Here is a 24,568-nt window from a genome sequence, read left to right as displayed (position 1 = left end):
ATAAGTGGATTAATTATAGTAAATTTTGTGACATAAGAATGTGGTTTTGAAAGTGTTCTAAAATACTGTCTAAATATTATCTAAAGTATTTATGACTGTTGGTTGATAATAGAAACTTGGCCTTTCTTGTCCCTCCCTCTTTACTGCTATATTTACCTGTTTTTATAATTGAAATGAATGATTCTATCCCATCTTAAACCAAACAATTCTAGTTTGTTTCTTTGTGTGGATCTTACTAAGCTTATAAACCAAACTTCTTAAACTTACTATCAATATTTTCTGCATAATGTAGTTTCCATTTTTTTAGGAAAAAACTTGCAAAGAATTAAAGCATCAACTTCAAGTACAGACAGAAAGCACACTTAAGGAACAGAGTGAACTGAAAAAGTCACTTGAAAAAGAGAAGGAGGTAAGATTTTGTTTTTTTGTAACATAAAATATGTAAAGCATAAAAAGGTCTTTATATTTTCAAAATATTTTCAAACTGATATTTAAGTCAAAGGAGGGTTTATTTCTCTGAAATATAATGGATCGTATATACATAGTTTAAAATTGTCATTTACGTTCTACCTACTACTAAAAAGATTTAAGCTAGTTTACAATAAAAGGCCCCAAATAAAGGATTATAATTAATAAAGGTGGAGAATTGAGTCAATTAGCTATAGAGTTATAATTAAATAATCTACATTAAGGAACGTTATTATAGTTGAAAAAAGTCTTAATAAACTTTTCATAGAAATGGCATTTTAAGGGCTCTTTATTTCATAGACATTTGCATTAATGATAGATTTGATAATGATTGTATAATCATTATGATTACATAATGATTGTATAAGAAAAATCTATGGTTAATGCTTCTCTTGCTCTTCATTACAAACAAACAAGCAAATGAGAAATCAATGGGTATAGTGCTTGGGTGTCGTTCTTGGAAGACACACCCCTAGCGGCTAGAGTCAGGCGTAGACTGGACCGACTTGCTAAAGCAGCAAACCTGATGCTGACAAGTCTTTAATGTGATCGTATTCTGATTGTTGATTGAAGGAAGATACCTGTGCTTTAAGTGCTAGCCAGGTAAGTGGCTTAGTGCCCAAGCTCTGAACCCAGATTGTCCAAATTTATATCCTGGCTGTGTCATTTATTAGCTATCCTGTCTTGCCTTGTCTTAGGCAGATTACTTAATATCGCTTTGCTCCAGTTTCCTCAGCAGTAAAATGGGGCTAGTCATAGACTCTATGTCATAGGATTATCAGGAGGAATAAATGGGTTAATATACTTTAAAGTGCTTAGAACATTGACTGTAATAAAATAAATGCTCAAATGTTAGCTATTACTTTATCATTGGTTATCATAACATAAACATCATTTTTGTTACACTACTTAACTCCTGTTTGCCCAAAAATATTTCTCTTTGCATTGGAGATAAGCTGAAGCATCCATATATTGCACTGTAACTTTTTCAAAAGTAACTTTGAATATTGTTAAATGCTCAAATTAGGTTCTTAATGAAATATGCATAAAACACTGAAAGCATGACTTTGGCTGGAAGGGCAGAAGGTAGTAGTAGTTCACCTTGGCCTCAGAGGAACCTTAGTGTAACTTCTATGTGATATCTAATTTTGAACAGAAATGTATCCTAGTAGATTGTAAAGACAAAGTAGTAGCGAAATATGCCCCAGATCTCTAAACGAGGAAACTATTATGTGGTGTAGATTAGTGTCATCAGACAGATACTAAACATACTTGCCAAAAATGAGTTTAGTTTTATTATAGTTAATATAGAGCTATTCTTTCTGATTAACTGTGGCCAACAGGCTCAGTTAGCATTTTGAGAATATTCTTGAAAGACAGTAGGCATTCCAGCAGTCTGAAGATTGATGCTGATATTCCTACTTTCTGTGATACAAGGGAATACTAGTCTAGTTCATTTACAAGCTCTATACAAATATATAATTATAAGTGAAAAAGGAAGGTAGGATTAAACAAATATTGAAGATTATTCGTGCATGTCATCTCATAGTGAATAGTGTCAGTTATGAAAGCTCCCTGAGGGCAGGAATTTTTCTTTTTGGTTTCCCACTGATTGCCTGTGGCCAACAAGCTTGGTGGTTTCTACTAGAGTAGTGGTTGGCATGTAGTAGGTACTCAATAAATGTATGTCAAATGAGAAAGTGAATGCTAAACAGATTTGATTTTCTTTTAGACCTCTCATCAGTTGAAGTTGGAACTCAGTTCAATGCAGGGACAAGTCATACAAGCCCAGAATGCTTTAAAACAAAAGGAAAAAGAAGAGCAACAACTGCAGGGGAACATGAATGAGCTAAAGCAGCTGACTGAACAGAAGAAAAAGCAAATTGAAGCCCTCCACGGGGAAATTAAAATTGTTACTTCACAGAAGGTAGTGATAGGATATTTATTCTCTTTTTGTGGAAAGAAACTTTGCAGTTAAGATTATAATATGATAATTAACACAGATGAGTTGGAGCAAAGAAAAAGTTATATATGCTCAAAATTTTTCTAAGTTAAATGTGTAAGAGCACTTAATTATATGATTAAATATCTAAGTCTGCATTTTCATTCACTATAAACATGTTGTGAGATTCTTATTTAAAATTCTATCGCTAATTGTTTGATAGACATAAAACTACCCTTTTGTAAAATAACATATAACTAACACTTAAGGGAATAATTTATACAACCTTTCTAGTGTATTAGAAAATTTTAAAGGAATTTAAAAATAAATTATCCTTATTAAGGGAAGATACTCAAGAATAAAAATTACAAAATGGGATATATTAAGAAAATTCAGTAGTGTATATTTCATATAGTTATAATTTTTTGATATTTTAAGTTACATCATAATGGTTTCCATTTCCAAACCTATTCTAATTTATTCAGCATTTGTTTCTCATTCTTAAATATGTTTTAAAGTTTGTCCAGGCCAAGATTTGATAAAAATGGATTGTACTTAGTATTTGAACAAAGTGAGTTTTTCCCCATTGTTGGTATGTGCATGTTAATTGGTCCATGGAGAAGAGGGAAGTAAAAATCTCTAGTATCTAGAACAAACAAAATGTCATGTCATTAAGAGTTGGCTGTTGTATTACTGGGGAAAAAAATTAACCCCACAATTAGGCTTTTTATGTTGACAACGGTTTTTAAAATTACTGTTGTGCCACTTTAAAAAAGCGTAATTTTTTAATAGCACAAACAAGAGTAGACAGACTTACCTATCTTTTTTTGTGTTACCATATATAATCATAAGTCGAGATGTAACTATCACAATATGTATTTTTTTTTGCTTTGATATCTTGAGGTCATTTTTTGCAAAATCTATTAGCCTAGTATCCAGGTATTCCCCAGATCTTCATTTTGATAGCATCACAACTTAATGAATTACAAAAACAATTTTTAGCACATTTTCTTTTTTATTAATTACAATATTATTTCTTTCAGATTTATGATTAACGTATATTGCTTATGTTTTCCACAGCTTTACTAGATGACACCTTAAAGTTTATGAGATTTAAAGGAAATGTTCTTATTGGTAGCTGTCTTAGTTTGGACTGCTATAACAAAATTACTATTAGCCTAGGTGGCTTAAATAATAAACATTTATTCCTCACAGTTCTGGAGGCTTGAAAGTCCAAGATAAAGGCACCCTGCATGTCCCTTGTTTGGTGAGGGCCTACTTCCTGGCTTGTAGACAGTTGCCTTCTTGCTGTATCCTCGTATGGCTGAGAGAGATGATCTCTCTTGTGTTTCTTCACATAAGGGCACTAATCCCATTTGTGAGGGCTCCACCCTCATGACCTAATGACCTCTGAAAGGCCACACCTCCAAATACCTCACACTGGGGATCTAGGCTTCAACATAGGTATTTAGCAGGGACCCAAACATCCAGCCATAGCAGTAGTTCACTTCTGTTTGTGTATAGATGCTAGAATAAAGAACACACTTCTTAACCTTGGGGAGGACAACATTTTCAGGAGTGTTGAGTGGATAGTCAGTCTGTAAATTAAACTTGAAATTTAGAGTAACTGGAAAATCATTGAAAAGCAAGAATAGTTTGGTTTTGTTGGGGAACAGTTTAACATCATGGAAAGAACATAAATTTTGGAGCCAGGAAGTTCTGAATTTAAATTTTATGTGACATATAATAGGTTTCTGATCACAAGGAATTGATTCATCTTTCTGTGCTAAATATAATTGAGTCATAGAATTATTGTAAAGATTGAGATAATGTATTTAAAGTACCTAGTACTGTGTCCAGTGTGGAAGCAAAATAGTTGTTGGATATTATATGGAAATATAGCAAACTATGATCTGAGAGTGTCAGTGTAATTGTAATGGTAGACCATGCAGTGATGGTCCGTGACAAAATTGTCACTGCCCCACAGTGAAGTAGGAAAAACAAAGATAAAATTTAAATGGGTATAGATGTATATGTGTACATACTTATATACATATATGTGAAACATACACACATGTATACACATTTCATGTATATATATATATATATGATAAATGTATATATATGATTGTTTGGGAGACACTGATCAAGGATCCAGCAAGCAGCCTGTAAGTCAACAGTCCCTGCACCATCTTTATTCAAAACCTTGTGTGGGAATACAGAATGAATAGGATATGGCCCCCTATACTCAAGTAGCTTATAATTTAATGAGGCAGCAGGTATATAAAGAAAAAGAAAACTGTAATATATAAAGGAGAATGAAACAAGAATGCAAACAGAAATATAAGAAAAATGAGAACTTAATGGAAATTTTGACTGGTTTTCTAGAGAAGCTGGCATTTGAACTGGGCCTTTGAAGAGGATTATAATTTTGAAAGGTTAAAAGGAGGAGGACATTAGACATTTCAAGGAGAGGAAATAGTATTAACAAAAGTTTGCAAAAGTTAAAAAATATCATTATAGAACATTAGCTATTGGAGTGCATGGTAAGTGGAGAAGTGAGGGGAGATAAGACTATAGAATTGGATGAAGTCAGATCACAGTCAGGTTGTATAGTTGTTTCTACTTAAAATTTTTAATATTGGAGGACTAAAGTCTTTTAAGAAGAGAGAAATGTGATCAGATCTGTTTTAGAGCAAAACTGATCAATTTGTGAAGGATAAATTATCAATGACTGACTCTTCTGTATTCTCCTTTGGAACTTTGGGTTTACTTCTATTAAAGCAATTATCAAACTGTTGCATTGATCTGTTTTTGTTTAATTTTTTTTTAAATTTTTTTTTTTTTGAGGGGGAAGATTAGCCCTGGGCTAACATCTGCCACCAGTCCTCCTCTTTTTGCTGAGGAAGACTGGCCCTGAGCTCACATCTGTGCCCATCCTCCTCTACTTTATATGTGGGACGCCTGCCACAGCATGGCTTGACAAGTGGTGCATAGGTCCGCATCTGGGATCTGAACTGGCAAACCCTGGGCTGCCAAAACAGAATGTGTGAACTTAACTACTGCGCCACTGGGCCAGCCCTCTGATCTGTTTTTGTTTTTAATTTAACTTCTCCATTAATAGATTTGAGTTCTTCAAAGTCAGAGAACTGTGTCTTTTAACAAATAAGCTATCAATAATTTTTAAATGAATGAATGAATCAGTCTGTCAGCCAGAGTAAAGATAATGAAGGCCCAAATGCCCAAAGAGCCATTTGGTCATTATTGAGACTTTGCAGAGGGCTTAGTTGAGAGCCATAATGGTGATTAAAGAGAAAGAAAACTAGATTTGTGAAAAAAGTGTTAAAGAAAAGAAGTCGTATTCTATAAAAGAAAATGTGTAAGTGTGGTATAGTCTTCAACCTGAAAAAAGATGTCCAGGAATTCTTCATCATGAAGAATCTCAACTGGAGGAAGTGAAAGAGAGGTGACATGTTACTAGATGATATACAGGGAGAAGAACCCTCCTTTCCTCCATAGACAGTCAGCACCTCCTCCTGTCAGTGTGCCTCCTAGCTGTCTTGACTCCATCCCCTTTTCTCATTTCCCACTGCCACAGTCTTAGTTCAGGCCGTCCTTTTCTCTTATCTGGGCAATTACAATAGTCTCTTAGTAGACTTCCCAGGCTTCTCCACCTCTAATCTATTTGTCTCATTATTCAAGAAATATTACTGGGCACCTATTTTATGCCGTGACACAATCCTGGGTGTTGGAGCTCTAGCCATAACAGGCAAGGAACCTGTTCCTGTGGAGCTTATACTTTCTTGGGTGAAGAAACTAAACAGGGCGATGTGATAGACAGTGATGGACAGAGTTCAGCTAAAGGTTGGATGATCAAAGAAGCCTCTCTGAAGAGAAATGAGCTGATACATGAAATACAAGAGCTAGCCATACAAAGGTCGGGGAGGCAAATGGTGCAAAGACCTTAAGGCTAAACAAGCTTGATATTTTCTACAAACAGAAGACCAATACAGGTTAAGTATAATGGGAGAGTGGAAGAGTAATATGAGATGAGCTCAGAGAAGCAGACGGGCCAAAGCATGTACTTGCAAATTTGTAGGTTGTAAGATAAGAGAGAATGATACATTTTGTTCTGAGTACAATTAGAATCAATTGGAGAATTTTCAACAGAGAGTGGTGCGATCTAACTAAGAGGAGACAAAGGAGCAAGCAGGGAAGGCATTGAAAAACTATTGCAGTAGTTCAGACAGTACTTGGTGATGGCATGAAGTCAAGTGTTAGAAGTGGATGATTTAGAAATATATTTTGGAAGTTGAGTCATTAGGACTTGCTGATAGATTAGATGATGGGAGATGAGAGAAAGAGGAATCAAGGATAACTTTAGGTTTGCAGTGTGTGCAGGTGGATAGATGGCCATTTTTACTGGGGGAAGTAGCAGCTCTTTGTTGAGCAGGGTTGCTGTCAGGAATCAAGAACTCCACTTGAGATAGATATGTATCCATCAGTCAAGTGGAGATGTCAGGGAAGTACTTGGATATAATGAGCCTGAGTTCACGTGGAGAGGTTGGAGCTAGAGACATAAATTCAGGAGTCAGTTGTAAATAAACAGTATTTTAAACCTTAATTGAGACCAGGAACAGAACCCTAGTGTCCTACAATATCAAGAGATCAAACAGAAGAAGAGGAGCTTATAAAAGATTTTAAGTAGGAATGACCAGTGAGGTAGGAGGAGAACCTAAAACATGAAGTGCCCTGGAAACCAGGTTGAATGTTGCTAGGAGGGAACATCATCAGTTATTTCAAGTACCGCTGGAAGGTCAAGTAATGCGTGGACAAGGACATGAATGTTGGATTTTGGAACAGGAAAGTCACTGGTGACCTCAACAACAGTTTCATTCAAATAGAATGTTTATTTTAAAAGCCACGTGCTTATTTTCATATTTTTAAATTATTTTCATATATATTAGTTATGTCATGATTTGTACATTATCTCCTGAATCTTCTTAAAGACCAAAGACAAGTTGAGAGTTTAGAGGAGTTGGACCTTTGTGAGATTTTCTTTTTCTGCCTTGATGTTAATAAAGATGACCTATAAGGATTTCCTAAGTTCATACCTAGATACTTAGGACTTCCTAGAGAAATGCTTTTTTCTTTATTTAATTGCTTTTTCATTTTTTGGTTTTTAAATTGGGACTTGTTGGATTTTGTAATTCTTTAACTTTGTAGCTATAACGTAAGTAAGTTATTCTTTATTGAATTAGAAGAATTTTAGGGCATAAATGCAGTTCACTTTGTTCTCAGGAATCTTCTCAGTTGTGTGGATTTCATTTTGTGTTTGTAACTGGTTTTGATATGCATACTATTTTAAATAACTATTGTATGTTTCAGACAGAACTTGAGAATAAACTGCAACAGCAGTCAACACAGGCGGCACAGGAACTCGCAGCAGAGAAAGAGAAAATATCAGTGTTACAAAACACCTATGAAAAAAGTCAGGAAAATCTAAAACAGCTTCAGTCTGATTTCTATGGGAAGGAATCTGAGCTTCTTGCCACAAGGCAAGATCTTAAGGTAAGTAAACTATATTGTATCATATAAACCCAATAAGTTATTTATAGACATTCATTAAATGATTGATTTGAACCCAAACAGCTAAGGGAACATTAGTATTTGTGGAATATCATGCTTGTTTTCTATCAAATTATTATTTTTGGAGTAGCATGCTTTTTAAAAATTAAATTATTTTATATTATAACAAAGTACATTTGTAAATATAGCCATTTAAAAATAACAGCATATAGGGGCTGGCCGCTGGTGCAGTGGTTAAGTGTGCATGTTCTGCTTTGGCGGCCCGGGGTTTGCTGGTTCGGATCCGGGTGCAGACTTACACACTGCTTGTCAAGCCATGCTGTGGCAGGTGTCCCATATATAAAGCAGAGGAAGATGGGCATAGATATTAGCTCAGGGCCAGTCTTCCTCAGCAAAAAGAGGAGGATTGGCAGCAGTTGTTAGCTCAGGGCTAATCTTCCTCAAAAAAAAAAACAAAAACAATGTATAGTAGTAAAATACTTTAGAAATATGTTAATCGCCACATTATTACCTTATCTGAGGACTTTGCTGTCTTTATGTAAAAAAAAAAATAACTTTTAGAAAGGACTGGTATTAGAAAATCTAGGGAGTTATAAATGTAAACCACTTGTGAAAATGCGCGCAATTTTACTGATGCTTGTCCCACAATGTTGACTTTAGTTCTATATATCGGTCCTCTTCCCAAGACTATCAGAATGCTTACTGATTAAAAGTAGGAGATTATAGCTCACAGTAAACTTAACCTTGATTATCTAAACGTATATGGAAACTTCATCCTTGGCAATACTATTTGATTAGGTAAAGTATCACATTTATTAAAATGAAGGATATGGAAAAGAGTAAACAATTTTTATGTAGTGTTAAGGTATCAATTCTCTAAGGGAAATGGAACATTTGTGTTCTCTCACAGAAGATCCAGCCATTTCTCTTTTTTTTCGGTCATGGCGAAATACTATGCTTTTTGTTTCTTTCCTACATTTGGATTTTTTGTTTGTTTAATTTAAAGTTCATTATTGAAAGATTCTGTTGAAAATCACAGAATATTTATGTATATAATGTATATAAATATACTATGTCTGTATTTTATTCATAGATTGTTATAATGAAGGCTTTATGAAGGAGGTAGGACTTGACCAGGTCCTGAACGATGTATAGAATTTGAATATATAGACAGTCCTAAGAAAGATCATTTCACTCAGGGGCACATTTGCTGCAGTGGGAATGGGCAAAGCCAGGAGATGGTTAACATAATTGTCTTGCTAGAGTGCTGGTTTGTGTTTGGAAGTTAAGGTTAAAAAGGTTAGGATCAAATTGTGAAATGTCTTAGATGCCTAGTGTCGACCTAAAAATAAAACAGCCAGTTATTTTACCAGCAAAATGAGTATACTTGGGAATAGCGAAGGAATTACAATTTGGAATAAGCAACCTGTAGCAAAAGCCATAAGCAAGTCCAGCAAGTAAAGGAGAGGAATGTTATTTTTTAGAGAAAAAGGAGGAAAGTGAGAGAGGTTGTTCTGAACAAAAGCCCTAGGGTGGAAAGGGAGAGTTCAGGGTTGTGTGGGTTTCTCAGGGGCTGAGTTGCTAGGGTAGTTGATTTCTTGTTGGGGATGCAATGTCCATCTCTTCCTGTTGGGGTCTGACTTGATGATTCTTCCTGTAATTGACGTGGAGTGGTAGTGCATGAGGACTCTCCTTTCTGGCCTCCCGACTCCATTTTTTTTTTAAGATTGGCATCTGAGCTAACATCTGTTGCCAATCTTCTTTCTTTTCCTTCTTCTTGTTCAAAGACCCCCAGTACATAGTTGTATATGCTAGTTGTAGGTCTTTCTGGTTGTGCTATGTGGAACACCACCTCAGCATGGCCTGATGAGCGATGCCATGTCCGCACCCAGGATCCAAACTGGTGAAACCCTGGGTCACTGAAGCACAATGCATGAACTTAACCACTTGGCCATGGGGCCAGCGCCCTGACTCCATTTTTTTCTTTAAAGATTGGCACCTGAGCTAACAACTGTTGTTGGTCTTTTTTTTTCTGCTTTATCTTCCCAAATCCCCCCGGTACATAGCTGTATATCTTAGTTGCAGATCCTTCTAGTTCTGGCATGTGGGACGCCACCTCAACGTGGCCTGACGAGCGGCGCCATGTCCGCGCCTAGGATTCAAACCGGCGAGATCCTGGGCTGCCACAGCGGAGCGTGCGAACTTAACCACTGAGCCACGGGGCCAGCTCCTCCCAACTCCATTTTAAATGAAGTTTCCCTTTATTAATTTTCACACTAGCGAAGATGATTGGACTTGATGTTTTAAGGAAAAATGAAGAGTCGAAGCAGAGAAATAAAGTAAAGAAAATAGTGCTTTAGGCAACTTAACATGGAAGTGGTTTACAGACAGCTTGAATTGGACTTGGGGTAAACTAGTGGTTGGGAGATTAGTTAAGAGGCAGTCTCCCCTCCTTCTCCCATAAATTCCAGTAATCAAGGTGTGAGCTGGTTAGAACTGAGAATAAAGTTAGAGGATGGAATAGAAGAGGTTAATAGGGGAGACAAGATGAAACAAAGGGCTGAAAGCATACAGGCTGCAAGGGAAGTGAAGGGAATCAGTGGCGACTCGTGATTTGACAAAGAGATAGGATATTGGGTAAAAGAATTTTCATAGTGCCAACTATATATATATAGTTTAAGTTCAAAATTAGCAAGAGTTGTTATAAGAAAAAAGTACCACCTGACATTTAGAAAGTGTCTTATTTACTATGCTCTCCAAGTAGCTTTATTATTTTTTTCTTTACAACACTGTTGAAAGTCAAGGAGGTTCTGTGGAAGAGTTTGGACTTTATCCTAAAGTCAGTAGGACTGCTGAAAGGATTTGCTTGGATTTGTATTTTAGGCCAATGACTGGCTACAGGATAAGGAATGGATTGTAGGGGAACATGACTGAATGTCGAGACAAAAGAGGAGACTGCAGTCGTCCAAGTGCAGATGATAGTGGCTTACTTAGGCTGGTAATAGTAAGGATGGAGAATGTGGAGGAATTTGAAGGATGTTTAGGTGATAGAGGAAATAAAACTTAATGATTGATTGTAGAAATCCTGTAGAAATCATGCTGTTTTTTCTATATGGCTGTATTATTTACCCAAGAGCATAACATAGTAATAGGATTTAGATCTCTTAAATCAATATTCTTTCATTAAGCCAACAACAGTTTTTATTATGCCCGAAAGCTACATTGTGTACTAATAATTTTATACGTGAAAGAATAATTCAAATGTATATATGGACAAAAAGAGAAAGACGGAAAGATAAGGCTGTGGAGTTTTATAAGTGTTAGGAAGCCTTGGATAGGGCCGCTATTCCGAAGCTTCCTTGTGCAGATGAGGACACTGAGGCCCGGCTTGGTTTGTGACAGGCCTAGTGTTGCACAGTAACAGAACCATGATTAGATCTCAGTTCTTCTGATTCATTAACCTTTATTCTTTTACATCATTTCACTAGAATTTGTTTTTATAAAATAAGAGTATTGATAAATTCTATAGTAATGCTTCCAAAATGCAAAGTATCTGAACTAAGGAAGTTAATTTAAAAAAGAGAAGTAAATTCCTAGGGAAGTTCAAATGATATTTATAGACCAGAATCAGCCGTTATTTTTCTTTTGCTTCAGTGATGTTACATAATCTTGTGTATAAGAGAAAAAGGGAGAGGTTCAGAACCTTGTAACATGACACCTACCTAAGTCAAGGCTGCCCTCTGTGGGCTGAGGAAGTATACCAAGACCCCAGTAGAATGGAAGACTGATTGGCCTGATCTATGCTTCTAGCACCATCTGCTGGATTATTTATGAAATACTTAGGTTTATTGAATGGATATTTCAAATTGGCTGTGCTGTGTGCTGTCCTTTGTTGTCGAGGAAAGATAAAAGTGGAATTTAACTGTAAATTTTGCACCCTGAGTAAAGTGAAAATTCTAGCCTAAGTTTAGAACTAAATATAAATCTTCTTAACCTAGTACTTTCTTATGTCATCTCATCAGACATCAAGGAAAAATAATAATTAAAATGTCTAAAGTTATATTTTGAAAGAAGGGAAAAGTTGTTAAGCAGACAAAAAAACAATAGCTACCACAGAACACTGCAGAAATTCTTTTTTAGCTACACTTCTATACTGTGATTGGGGTATTCAGGGTCAAGGTTAATAGTCGATCTACTTGGGGATTTGTCTATTCCAGTGGGAGTGGATGGGTTAAAGATGGCCCCAATAAAACCATGAAATGGGAGAGGGGAGTTCCCTAAGGGAAGAGATGCCTAGCAGATGAAAACAATGTGGTCTGCAACAAGAAAAATAAAAGGAATATTTAAAATGCATGGCAGTATACTACTGAATGACGTAGGTGGATGTTCAGAGGCAAGGTAGAGCAATGTGTCTTGGCATCTTCAGAAAAGAGTGGTCCAGATTTTGAACTTGACTTTAAAGATTTAATCACTGGGTTTTTGTGACTGAAATTTTACAGGCCATTATTTATTTTTTTTATTGAGTTATTGATAGGTTACAATCTTGTGACATTTCAATTGTACATTAATGTTTGTCAGTCATGTTGTAGGTGCACCACTTCACCCTTTGTGCCCACCCCCCACCCCACCTTTCCCCTGGTATCCACTAAACTGTTCTTGGTCCATAGTTTTAAATTCCTCATATGAGTGGAGTCATACACAGATTATCTTTCTCTTGCTGAGAAACATAATTCTCTCAAGGTCCATCCATGTTATTGCAAATGGAATGATTTTGTTCTGTTTTGCAGCTGAGTAGTATTCCATTGTATATATGTACCACATCTTCTTTATCCATTCGTCTGTTGATGGGCACTTAGGTTGCTTCCACGTCTTGGCTATTGTAAACAGTGCTGCAATAAACATTGGGGTGCACAGGACTTCTGGGATTGCTGACTTGATGCTCTTTGGATAAATACCCAGTAGTGGGATGGCTGGATCGTATGGTAGTTCTATTTTTAGCTTTTTGAGGAATCTCCATAATGTTTTCCATAGTGGCTGCACCAGTTTGCATTCCCACCAGCAGTGTATGAGGGTTCCTTTTTCTCCGCAACCTCTCCAACATTTGTTGCTATTAGTTTTAGATATTTTTGTCATTCTAACGGGTGTAAGGTGATATCTTAGTGTAGTTTTGATTTGCATTTCTTACAGGCCATTATTAAACCATGGGCATTTTGCAGTTCTCGTGGGCAGAGATTGGGGGTGCTGTTGCTTTCAGGATCTAGCAAGCCTTGGTATTCTTTAGCATTAGATCAGGACCTCTGTTACCTAATTACAATTGCTGTAGACTGTGTGGACTAGGCTGTGTCAAATTTTATTCTCTTACCTGAAATCGCTCTCCCTCTGTGTGATATTTAGGTCAGTTCCCACGTGCACCACGGAACCTTCTGTAAGCACATTGCACAGGGAGCTCTCACCTGCATAGTTTTTCTGTGCATTTGACACATAGCACATGCTCTACTACCCTATACAGCTTCATTTTCCATGCTGGTTGTGTTTTTCAGACTATGTAGTTGGCTCCTTTATGTCAAGGACCATCTTTTTACTCTCCTGTTTATCTTAGTGGTATACTCAATTAATGGTTGGCTGCTTGATTAATAAAGAACTATATGACTTTAGATCTTTCCTGAAATGGAAGCCTTAGGGTTCTTAGTGTTCTACTGGAAGCCTTTGAACATTGAAATTTAATGTATATCAGAAAGACTTCTGAGCTGGGTTACTTGTAAAGAATAAACTTTCTCTTTCAGAAAGCTTAAGAAGCCCCTAAATAACATCTTCATTCATTCATTCTTTTTTTTAATCTATTTTTTATTGGATTCTTACCATAACCAAGTCTAGCCAGCAGGGATCCTTCCTAGTCATATCTTTTGCCTCCTTTTCAAAGGAACTACTCTCGCCAGAGTAAGAAAGATGAACAACTTCTAGATGGTAGAAGAGCATCTTAGAGTTAATTTGCTTCTCTGCTGATTCTTAGCAATAGCCGCTGAGACTGGCAAGGTTCCTGCCATGTCCATTACCCACCTGTTACTGGTTGGTCAAGAAGCTTGCTCTTTACCCCAGCTTTGGCTTCTCAAAATATTTGGGCCTTAGAACAGTCTGTGGGCTGTGTTAACTAACAATGCTGCTTCTACCACATAGATGGGAAATTAAGAGGATGGGGTGATGGCCTTGCCGGAAATAGAGCCTCAGACGTCCGGTTGACTTTCCTTTTAGTTCACTTGATCAGGTTGGCAGATGTGAAATACAGTTTTTTTTTTTTCCACGACAGAAAACTCTTTCTGTTTATTAAAGGTTTTAGCAGATCAAGGTGCATCATTGACCCTACAAAACCTATGTATACGTAACATAACATCTAACTATCTTTCTCTTTAAATTGTTTTTTTTTTTCATGTCTCCCCATGTCTTTTCTCTAACCAACATATATGTTTTCTGAGTGTGTTTGGTATGGTCCCTACCTAGTTGATATTCCTTCATATCACTTAGCGAGTAGATAGTTATAGATTATTTCCAGAGGTTTGGGAATTGCTTCAGTTTTAAGTATTTTATGCTAGAAATGTTATCCTTAGGCAAGAGAGTTAATTATCTAGCATTCTTTCTCTTTTACGTGATGTTACTGAAGGGCATGGCATATTCTCTCTTTATAGTGTATTGCTTTTCAGTATGCTAATGTTAACTGTTATGTTTCTGTTGAAATTTGCTAAAAAAAAGACATAATAATTTGGGGAAATTGTTTTTTTTAAGTCTGTAGAGGAGAAGCTTTCTCTAGCACAGGAGGACTTGATTTCAAACAGAAATCAAATTGGAAACCAAAATAAATTGATTCAAGAACTGAAGACTGCCAAGACTACTTTGGAGCAGGATTCAGCAAAGAAAGAACAGCAATTAAAGGAGCAGTGTAAAGCACTACAGGATATTCAAAAAGAAAAGGTATTTCATTTTCTGACTAAGTCTAGAATCTGAGAGTTGAATGGCCATAGACATCATCTAGTCAAACCTATTACCCAGTACAGGCCTCACCTTTGTTTTCAACAGCTCTCTCAGATTGACTTCTAGTTTCTGATGAAACTCTTTTGGTAATTGGAATTTTAATGCTAGGAAGTACTTCTTATAGCCTTCTTGTTCTTTCTACCCATTTTTCTTACTGTTCTTTTTTGTTTTACAAACAAATCTATTTTTTATACCATAGGCCGTTGGTTATTCAAAAACAGATGATATAGACCCTCAACCACTTCTCATGTAACATGTTATCTTCTAGATGTGTGAACGAGATAAAAAGGTCTAGAAACAATTCTTAAGCTTGTTAAGAATTCTTAAAATTAAGAATCAGCTTTTTCTAAGGGGAATAGGAGATGAATTTTGTACAAATGATGCTAAGCTATAAAGTTGAAAGCATTGTATTATATAACTAGTACATTTAAAAATCAGTTAAAATTCTATGTGAAAGAGAAATTCAGATTCTAGGAAGCATTTTATTTTTGGTTGCATAGTTGAAATCATACATTTCCATCAGCTGATAGGATATTATTCTGAAGTGTACAATTCCTGAGGTTCTTGGTATATCTAAATTGTGCCATTCCTGAAATTCTCGTTAGTTAAAAAAATCGAAGGATATTTTTGTGGGAGTGGGGCTGGTGAAGCTGAAATGAAATTCATGATTTGTGCCTCAAGTTTAGAAAATTCTAACAGAACTGTAATTTATAGGCCTTTAATTGCAAGGGCTTTAGATCAAGCAGACTTTGTTTTAGTTTTGGCTCTACCTCTAATAGATTATTTAGCTTTTCTAAGCCTTTGTTCCTTTACCTATAAAATGAGGATTAAAAAGAGCTTCCTAGTATAGAGGTTAAATTAGATGATATACAATGCTCCTAGTTAGTTGCCTTATGTAAAGATAATGCTAGTAATAATAATAACAATGATAATAGTATTAATAAGAGTAAGAATGGTAGTTCTGGCTAAATTTTATAGTATTCTTACTGTGGCCAGGCACTATTCATTTTACGGTATTAACTATAATTATATAATCTTTATAATGATCTTGTTATTATTGTTCACATTGTATAAATAAGGACACAGAGGCAAGAGAAGGTAAGCAGTTTGCTCAAGTTAACTTTGGTAGAAAGGAACAGAGACAGTGTCATAAATAGTAGCACCATTTTTCTTACATTAATTTTCAGTTAAGTAGTTTAAAATTATTTTTCGATAAATCATTTTTCTACAGGCACTGAAAGAGAAAGAACTAGTAAATGAAAAATCTAAATTGGCAGAGATAGAGGAAATTAAGTGTAGACAAGAAAAAGACATTGCTAAATTGAGTGAAGAACTCAAGTCCCACAAGCAGGAGAGCATAAAGGTATGTTAAGATAATCATTGTTCTTCCTTCTGTATTCTATTACTGTTGTTTAAATTGAAAAAAGAAAAAAATATATATAAAAATTCATTTATTGAGAACCTACTGTGTGCTTGGCACATTGTTTTTTGTTTTTGACAAATACTCTTGCTGTCAGTGTGCTCTTGTGTTGCATAATATCTATACACATATTGAAACTATGTTACTTTTATTTTCAAATTACTGAAAAGTAACCTGAAAGTTTAGATTTTTTTTGAGATGATAATCAAGAGAGCTATTGATTTAGAAAATTATGCTTGTAGATAGTAAACTTCAAAATATGTAAGAGTTTAGAATCAAAATTTTAAGGGATTCTGTTTTTTCAATTGTTTTTCTTCCTAAAATCCTTGAATAATCGCTTGTTTTGAACATTTTTGCTGTCATAAGCATAGCTAGGGTGCCAGATGAAGAAACTAATTGTTTATAGTTTGCTTTGTAAAATGTTATTTGGTTTTTTTATAGAAAGATTCGATTCTTTCCTCAGTGGTCTTATAATACCTTTTATGTCAATCAGTATACTTACCATTTTGCTTTATAATTAATTAGCTCTATTTCATTATGTTCTTCCAGACTGTGACTTCTTTAAAGCAGAGAATGTATATAATTCATCTTTATATACATCCCCTTAGAACCTAACACGCTATGTGATGCCTAAATGGTGACCAATAAATGCTTGCTAAGTGAAGAAAGAAAATAGTGGGTAGAAAATTCTTACATAATTTAATCAAAACATACCCATGCAAAGTATCACTTGAATTTAAATGATTGTTGAGCAGGAAGTAAATAATCTTGCATCTTTCTCACCAGTTGTTTGATATACTGAACTTTAAGAATCTCATAAGAGAAGAGGCTAAAATCCATATTGTGTATATTGTTGTGATAAGTTGCATAAATTTCAGCTACATTTTGAAATATTCATTATAAAGGATGGTTTACTTTTGGCCTTACTTTTTCAACAGGAGGTAACAAATCTCAAGGATGCCAAACAGCTTTTGATTCAGCAGAAATTAGAGCTTCAAGGGAAAGTAGATTCCCTGAAGGGAGCCCTTGAACAGGAGAAGAGAAACCAGCAAATGCTGAAAGAGCAGATGAAAAAGGAAGAAGATGAGCTGAAGAAAGAGTTTACTGAGAAGGAAGCTAAACTGGTCAGTAAGTTAATGGTGCGAGGTGTGTGTTGTAATTGATTTTGTAAATCCAGTAAGAGAAAATTTTTCTACTTAGAAGTTATCATTCAGATGCTCACCTCACATTTTAATTTTTGACTAAGAAAGGAGATCTGATTTGTTTAAATAGCTGACATGTCGTTGGATATATTTTATTCTGTAATTACATTTTGGTTTATGTAAGTGAAAATCCAATAAAACGTAATTCAAAAAAATAAGAACACTTTTAGTACCAGAAAAACAAACAAACCCACAGCTATGTAAATTGAGGTAAATGTTGTGAATGCCAGCCATGTTAAACTCATTTGTCTGGGTAAAGTGATGTTGATAAGGGGGAACGGAAACTCAGTTTGGAATTATGATGACCAAATTTTACTCTTCCTTCCCTAAGTTGTGCACGCCAAATGGGAAGCATCTGGCTTTCCTCTGTTCATCTGGCTATTGAATTAAGTCCAAATATCCCTAGATAAACTTGACTGCTGAATGTTTTAGTTGAAGAATTGCAATTTCAAGTTGACATGGTGATTTAAAGGGTTTGTATTGTTTTTTGGTAGGTTGATAGAGGCAAAAGGAAACGTATGGAATTTGAGACATAAAAAGTCAGCTTTGTCTCAGGGCACTTTGCTGTCTCTAACCATATGTTCTTCCCTCGCTCTAGTGGAAAAAAGGAAAATCTCGAATTGCTTTACCTTAGCTTGATCTTATAAGAGGGTTGCTGACCATCATTTCAGCATTATGGCCTTTGAACCAGTTCAAATTATACAAATGTTTGTGGAATCAATTTTATTAGTGTATAAAGAAATAGATTCTCCTGTCTTCTTTCCTGAAGAAATATTATTTATGTTGCCAGTATTTTAAATTCAGTAACTATCTTAAATTTATTTTGCACTACTTTTGTGATAATTTTTTCCCCACTCTTTTTCCTTTTCTCAGCATTCTGAAATAAAAGAAAAGGAAGCCGGAATGAAGAAGTATGAAGAAAATGAAACTAAACTTAGCATGCAGATTACAGCATTAAATGAAAACCTGGGCACTGTAAAGAAGGAGTGGCAGTCCAGTCAACGGAGAGTTAGTGAGCTCGAGAAGCAGACGGATGACTTACGGGGTGAAATTGCAGTATTGGAAGCAACGGTTCAGAATAATCAAGATGAAAGGAGGGCACTACTAGAAAGGTGATTGATATCTAGTAACATTAGTTTGTCTCCATTATAAGGATAAAAAGATTGTCATATTGCACATTTGTTAAAATAGAAGAAAAATCTTGAGAAAAGTGCATAGCTCCTGCAGATATTTAAGTAGCCATGTTAGAAACTAACCCTTAAAACAATCAGATAGTTGGAATTAATGCGTTACATTTAAAGTTACTGAAGTGGTTCATTATCTGTGTTCTAGAAGGGTCTTTAATGATTTTTAAAAAATTATCTCTTGGCAATCTATTCTAGGTGTCTTAAAGGAGAAGGTGAAATAGAAAAGCTTCAAACCAGAGTGCTAGAATTGCAGAGAAAGCTGGACAACACAACTGCAGCAGTGCAGGAGCTGGGCCGAGAAAATCAGTCCCTTCAGGTGAGTCCCGGGTGCTGTGAGGCAGTGTTTTAGTCTAGACTTTACCTCTTAGTGAAAAGCATATTTTCAACCTTTACAAAAACTCATTTGTTTAATAAATACATTTGAATGGTTACTGTCTGTGCAGCAGTATTGTAGGTGTTATGGGTAATTAAATATGAGAGAGAAAGAAATTGTCTTGAGAGACCCTAGGGATTACCAGAGAGCCGTGTCGGTCACGAATTGTCAGTGCGGGAAAAATTCAAGAATATCAAGGAGTAGATAAGTCGCTATGTGTTAAAGAAGTGACCTGAATGTGCTCAGAGTCGTGAGGGGGATTGATCATTAGGGTTAGAATGGATGGGAAATCACCAAAAGTTAAAGATTACCAGTGCCTTTGAGGAGTAAAATTTGATTCACTTTATTTATTTATTTTTGGTCATTCAGACTTAAGAATGTAGCACCTTTTGACAATGGAAGTTAACTGAAGAATTTCTGATGTTAAAAATTTTATGCCATGGTGCATATAGTCAAAATTTTATAAAACTTGGGCACCAAATTAGAAATTATCTATCATTCTTTAAAATGTTGAATATTATAATGTATTGAAACTTTTGTTTTAATAGATCAAACATACGCAAGCGTTGAATAGAAAGTGGGCGGAAGACAATGAAGTACAAAACTGTATGGCCTGTGGGAAAGGCTTTTCAGTAACAGTAAGACGGGTAAATGATTGTGTTCATATTGCTGTGGTTTGGATTTTATTCCTCAGTGATAATTAATGTTTTAACCATCAGAATAGTCCTGCATTTGACAGATTTAAAAACTTTTTCCATTTATTGGTTAATTTTCATTTGCAACTACATAGAATAATTAAATTTCATACAGTCTAGTTTTTGGTTAGCATACGTATTTCAATTTTAGTTTTAAAATCAGTCTTTGCCTTCCTACTGACTTACTCTCTGGAATAATCATTTTCTGAACCAGTGTGCCAGTATTAAACTCATATGTTTAAGTCATCATTGGGTTCTTTTAAAGAAGGAAAAAGCAGAGATTAAAAAAGTTTATTCTAAATAATACCATCATGTGATGTTTCAAGTTTATGTCCCTGCTGGAGAAATTATGCCTGAAACATTTGGCAAATAAGAAGTTTTTCATCTGATAGAGTTGCTTTATTAACACTTTTAAATGCCTCCTAAGTTTCTTTTGATAATTCCATGATAAAATCCATATAAAATGTTTAGCATAGTGTCTGATAAATAGGAAGCATTCAATATAACTAAGGGATTAAATTGACATATTCAAATATTATTTTATTAAATCATACACTAATCACTTGAAAGTTAATATACCTTCACAGTGCAGTTTGCAATATTCTTATAGTCTCATAATGCTTTTGGTATAGTTTTAATGCTTGAAATTGTTTAATTCTTGTCATTTACAGCATCACTGCAGACAATGTGGGAATATCTTCTGTGCTGAATGTTCAGCCAAAAATGCCTTAACTCCTTCTTCCAAGAAGCCTGTTCGTGTCTGTGATGCATGTTTCAATGACTTGCAGGGATAGTGGGTTATCACAACTTCAGAGTAATATTACACTAACATTAGATTTTTAATAAATGCACTTAATAGAGGTCTTGGACTACTATTTGATTTGGACAGTGGTTGCAATACTAGACCAAATTAGAATTGGTATATTTTGGAATGTTATCAATATCAAGTAAAACTCTTCTATTTTTGTGAGACTTGGGCTCATCTTTCATTACTTTTTTCCATTTAACCCCGGAACAGCTTTCATGCCAAGTTTAGAATTAGCCAATGAAATGTAAATAAACTTTGGATGGAAAATAGCAATGTATTTTTTTAAATATAATTTCATTGTTCACAAATCACATGAATACACTTCCATAGCTTCTATTTTCTTCCAAATTTAGTGTACAGAAATGTACATGGATGATGTTATCACATCATATATGTTGCACAATAACACATTGATTATATTAAATATTCTCTTTGTGAAGTCATGCACAGAACTATAAAACTTTCTTTTTTTCTTATATATAGGTCCATAGCTGAGTTGCATTATTATGTTATAAATTTACTACTCAAGTGTTCTAAGTACAGTTTATGTTGAAATATGTATTAACCATGAATTCAAACATGGTTTTTGTTTTAACGATACTGATTAAATTCTCTTGGGTGGATTTTATGAAAACCTCTGTAAAGTCATTTTGCGTGCTTTATGGTTATTCTGGGGTTGTATTTTAAAGATTAGGGTTAATTGTTCTTTTTGTCTTTTTCTATCTCGTGTTTAAACTCCCACGTAGTCTCCATTAAGAATCCTACACAGCTTCCCACCCTGACCTCCAGTTGGAAGATGAAACATAATTGTATACTGTTCCTATTCTCAGATTCTTCTAAACGGGAGTCTTCTGAGGCTAGCCTTCATGTTCACCCTCAGTTTGTCTTTCCAGCATCTTTAGGAATCGGTCTGCTTTTTAAATGGACTTTCTTTTCTCCTTTATTTGGTTTAACCTTTCTGAGCATAGCTCAGCTTTCCTTCATTGCAATTGTTTTATAATTTTGCATCTTAAAGCTAGTAACTGATATTGCTATAGTCTCATCTGTGAAAACAAAATACAAAATGGAAAGGAGATATTGAATATTCTACTTTATATTTTCTTCTTACCAAATACGGAAGAATTTTTAAAAGTTGTGAACTTGGCTTAAATTTAAAATGGTTCTCAATTTGGGGTTCCATATCAACAGGTAAATCTCTTTACTTTGCAAAAATAATGTTGTGAAATTACCTTGAAGTAACAGCTGGAGAATAAAGTATTACTGAAAACGTATTTAGGGATCCCAAAGTTACAGTCAGAACTGAAGCAGAATGGCTAATTAAGGATAATTAAAAATTAGCTTATTTGTATGCTGAACAATGAAACTGAACTTCAATTATGGTTCTAATAATTTGGAAAATTGGAAAACATCTGAAGAGAGAAGTCATTAATATTGGTTTTATTGCTCTTTCTAGAGAGGAAATGGACAGTTATGCATTTGTTCAGCACAGTCATTTGGTGATAGTAGCAGGAAGGATAGGAGTTAATATTTCATTTACAATAAAGAGTTTATAATATATACTTGCTTTCAAATATCATGCTGAAATGAAATTATTATGTTTCTGCTATACTTGCAACATATAAACTAAGAGAGATTGCCACATATTCATTTAATTATTAAAAAAACCCATTTAAGTAAACCCTGTTGTCAGTAGCTGTTAAGGACCCTGATTGAGTCCCTAGACTTGATAAACATATGTCGTTGAACATATTTAATGAAGAAATACAATGGCTCTTTATTAAAAATAATAGTTGGATAATATAAAGTGAACTAAAATTATGCATTTTCATATACTTATAAATCCTTTCAAATAGTCTTAATTCTATACTTTTACATATAGGTAATGTAATAAATGTGTTGGAAAAATAGATATTCACAGCACCACTGTTTATTATTTTTTTTAAGATGATAAAACTTCATGAGAATTCTTCTGGATTAGAATATTTGTTCACTTCATCTCCTAATTGGGTGCACTGAAGCCCTTTTCCATGTCTTGTTTCCCTACTCATATACTCACAAAAAACCTATGGGGAGAATAAGTAAAACCATATATGTTTGAGTGATTTTCTAAGTTTTATCTAGCTAATTTCATTTCATAGATCCCGAATAATTTACCCTAGGCTACTATAGTCGTAATATTAGAAATGAAACCTAATATTTTTGCTGTTAAACTCTCACCAGTGTACGGTGTTTTGGACACAAAAATTAAAGGGTTTTCTTTTTCTTTTAATTAAAAAGTCATCATTTGAGTCCTTATTGGCTCTACATTTTAGATGTCTGTTGGTATTATTTGTCAGTGAGTTAGAGCGGGCACAGAGAGCATCTCCCAGCTCTTGGCTCTAAAGCAAAGCATATTGGCATCACGAGATAGTAAATTCCAAACCCCAGCACAGAAATGTGAGTTAAAATCAAGTCTTGCTGGGTTAGTGTACAGTAAACTTTACCCACGGAATTTTTTAATAGAAAGAAGGCAAAGCTGCTGGTATAGGATTTTTTATTTTGAAGAAAAAGAGGGAAACAAACACAAAACCTCAATGCAGTGTACAAATAACATTTTGTTCAACTACCTCTTAATGTGGAATTAGCTAGTTTAATAGTTTCTTCACAGTAATGTTAAATGGTAACTGCCAAATTTGTTAGTTTCTCATCTCTTAAAAAGGCTTTATGATTATTTTATAGTTTTGAGAACTTTAAAACCAGTGTTTTTTTTTAAAATTTGCAGTTGCATAAAAATGTTTAGCTTTTAAGTGGAGAGCAAATTATGATCATATATTTTGATATTCATGACCTATTTGATTAGCAGTTTTTTTTTTAAATGCACTTTGGCTATAAAACCATGGATGATTTGACCCATAAGATTTAAATGTGCCATTAATTTAGCATTCCTAGACATGAGCTTGATGAATGGTATTCTGTAGTTAAAATGTGCCACACATCATTGTGTCTTAATTGCCCTTTGCCTGAATTTTAATGATCAATTTGTTATTGTTGCAGATGTGAATATTGTGCATAAACTTACTAAATTTATGTAAAATTGTATAAAATAGAATTCAAAATAGTTAAATTCTTTGTGTAGAAGTACTGAATTTGTTGTAACATGATGCAGTTAATGTATATGACATTCTGTGCTTCCTTGAACTGGATCATATATTCATAGCTTCTGTAGATAGTTTTGCATGAAGATTTTCTTGTTTAGTTGTTGGATTCATTATTTGTATTGTGTTTACTATGTGTGATTATGTAGTTGTGCCTTATTTTGTGAGAGAGTTTGGCTCAGTGAATACTGTAATTTCTAAACTCAGTGATTGGAAGGTTATTGATTATAAATGTATCTGATAAATTACATGACAGCATTTAAATCTGTATAAAGAACAATGGAAGGATCCTTATCGAATTGTTGCTTTTGTTTTTTTAATATGTTAAAGATGATATTAAAAAACCATTTCTTTCTAGTAGATATATTCTGTGACTATAAATTATTTTGTTTATTTAAAAAAGAAAACAAGTATTAACCGTTTTGCATTAATTTATTTGTAGAAGGTTAGAACTTTGCACTTGGATATGGACAGTGGGTATGCTTTAATGTTCAACTTAGAAGAGTAGTTAAGTTCATAATTTCAGGAGAAGTTACTAATGCCATTTTGCTTGAGACATTCCCTTTTCACTCCATTCATTATTATGGAGAATTAACAGAACTAAAAAAAATATATTAAACAATATAAGTTAATCCTTTCTTTCATTGTATATCCAAGTTTTATACCCAGGTGACCATTTAAAGATATTTTTCTGAAGGTTCAATGTACCTTTGGTTTTTACTGTTTT

General features: G+C 34.5%; 1 protein-coding gene across 5 annotated transcripts in view; it reads left to right on the top strand.

The window, feature by feature from the left end:
• Positions 1-24,201, top strand: part of EEA1 (early endosome antigen 1) — a 134,830-nt gene extending 110,629 nt beyond the window's left edge. For 4 of the 5 annotated variants that reach the window (XM_070599481.1, XM_070599480.1, XM_070599478.1 and 1 more), the window contains 10 exons: positions 308-409; positions 2,201-2,395; positions 7,799-7,981; positions 14,777-14,962; positions 16,254-16,385; positions 17,381-17,566; positions 18,518-18,756; positions 19,027-19,147; positions 19,753-19,851; positions 20,571-24,201. In XM_070599481.1, the coding sequence (XP_070455582.1) occupies positions 308-409; positions 2,201-2,395; positions 7,799-7,981; positions 14,777-14,962; positions 16,254-16,385; positions 17,381-17,566; positions 18,518-18,756; positions 19,027-19,147; positions 19,753-19,851; positions 20,571-20,693 (1,566 nt within the window). In that variant the 3' untranslated portion in view covers positions 20,694-24,201. The remainder of the gene's footprint in view (positions 1-307; positions 410-2,200; positions 2,396-7,798; positions 7,982-14,776; positions 14,963-16,253; positions 16,386-17,380; positions 17,567-18,517; positions 18,757-19,026; positions 19,148-19,752; positions 19,852-20,570) is intronic. The other variant, XM_070599479.1, reaches the window with a different exon arrangement.
• Positions 24,202-24,568: the final 367 nt, after the last annotated feature.

This window comes from Equus przewalskii, chromosome 29 (genome assembly GCF_037783145.1).
Source record: "Equus przewalskii isolate Varuska chromosome 29, EquPr2, whole genome shotgun sequence".
In the NCBI taxonomy this organism is placed as follows: domain Eukaryota; kingdom Metazoa; phylum Chordata; class Mammalia; order Perissodactyla; family Equidae; genus Equus; species Equus przewalskii.
Note: the sequence above shows the minus strand (reverse complement) of the source record. Positions and strands in the feature narration are given on the sequence as shown.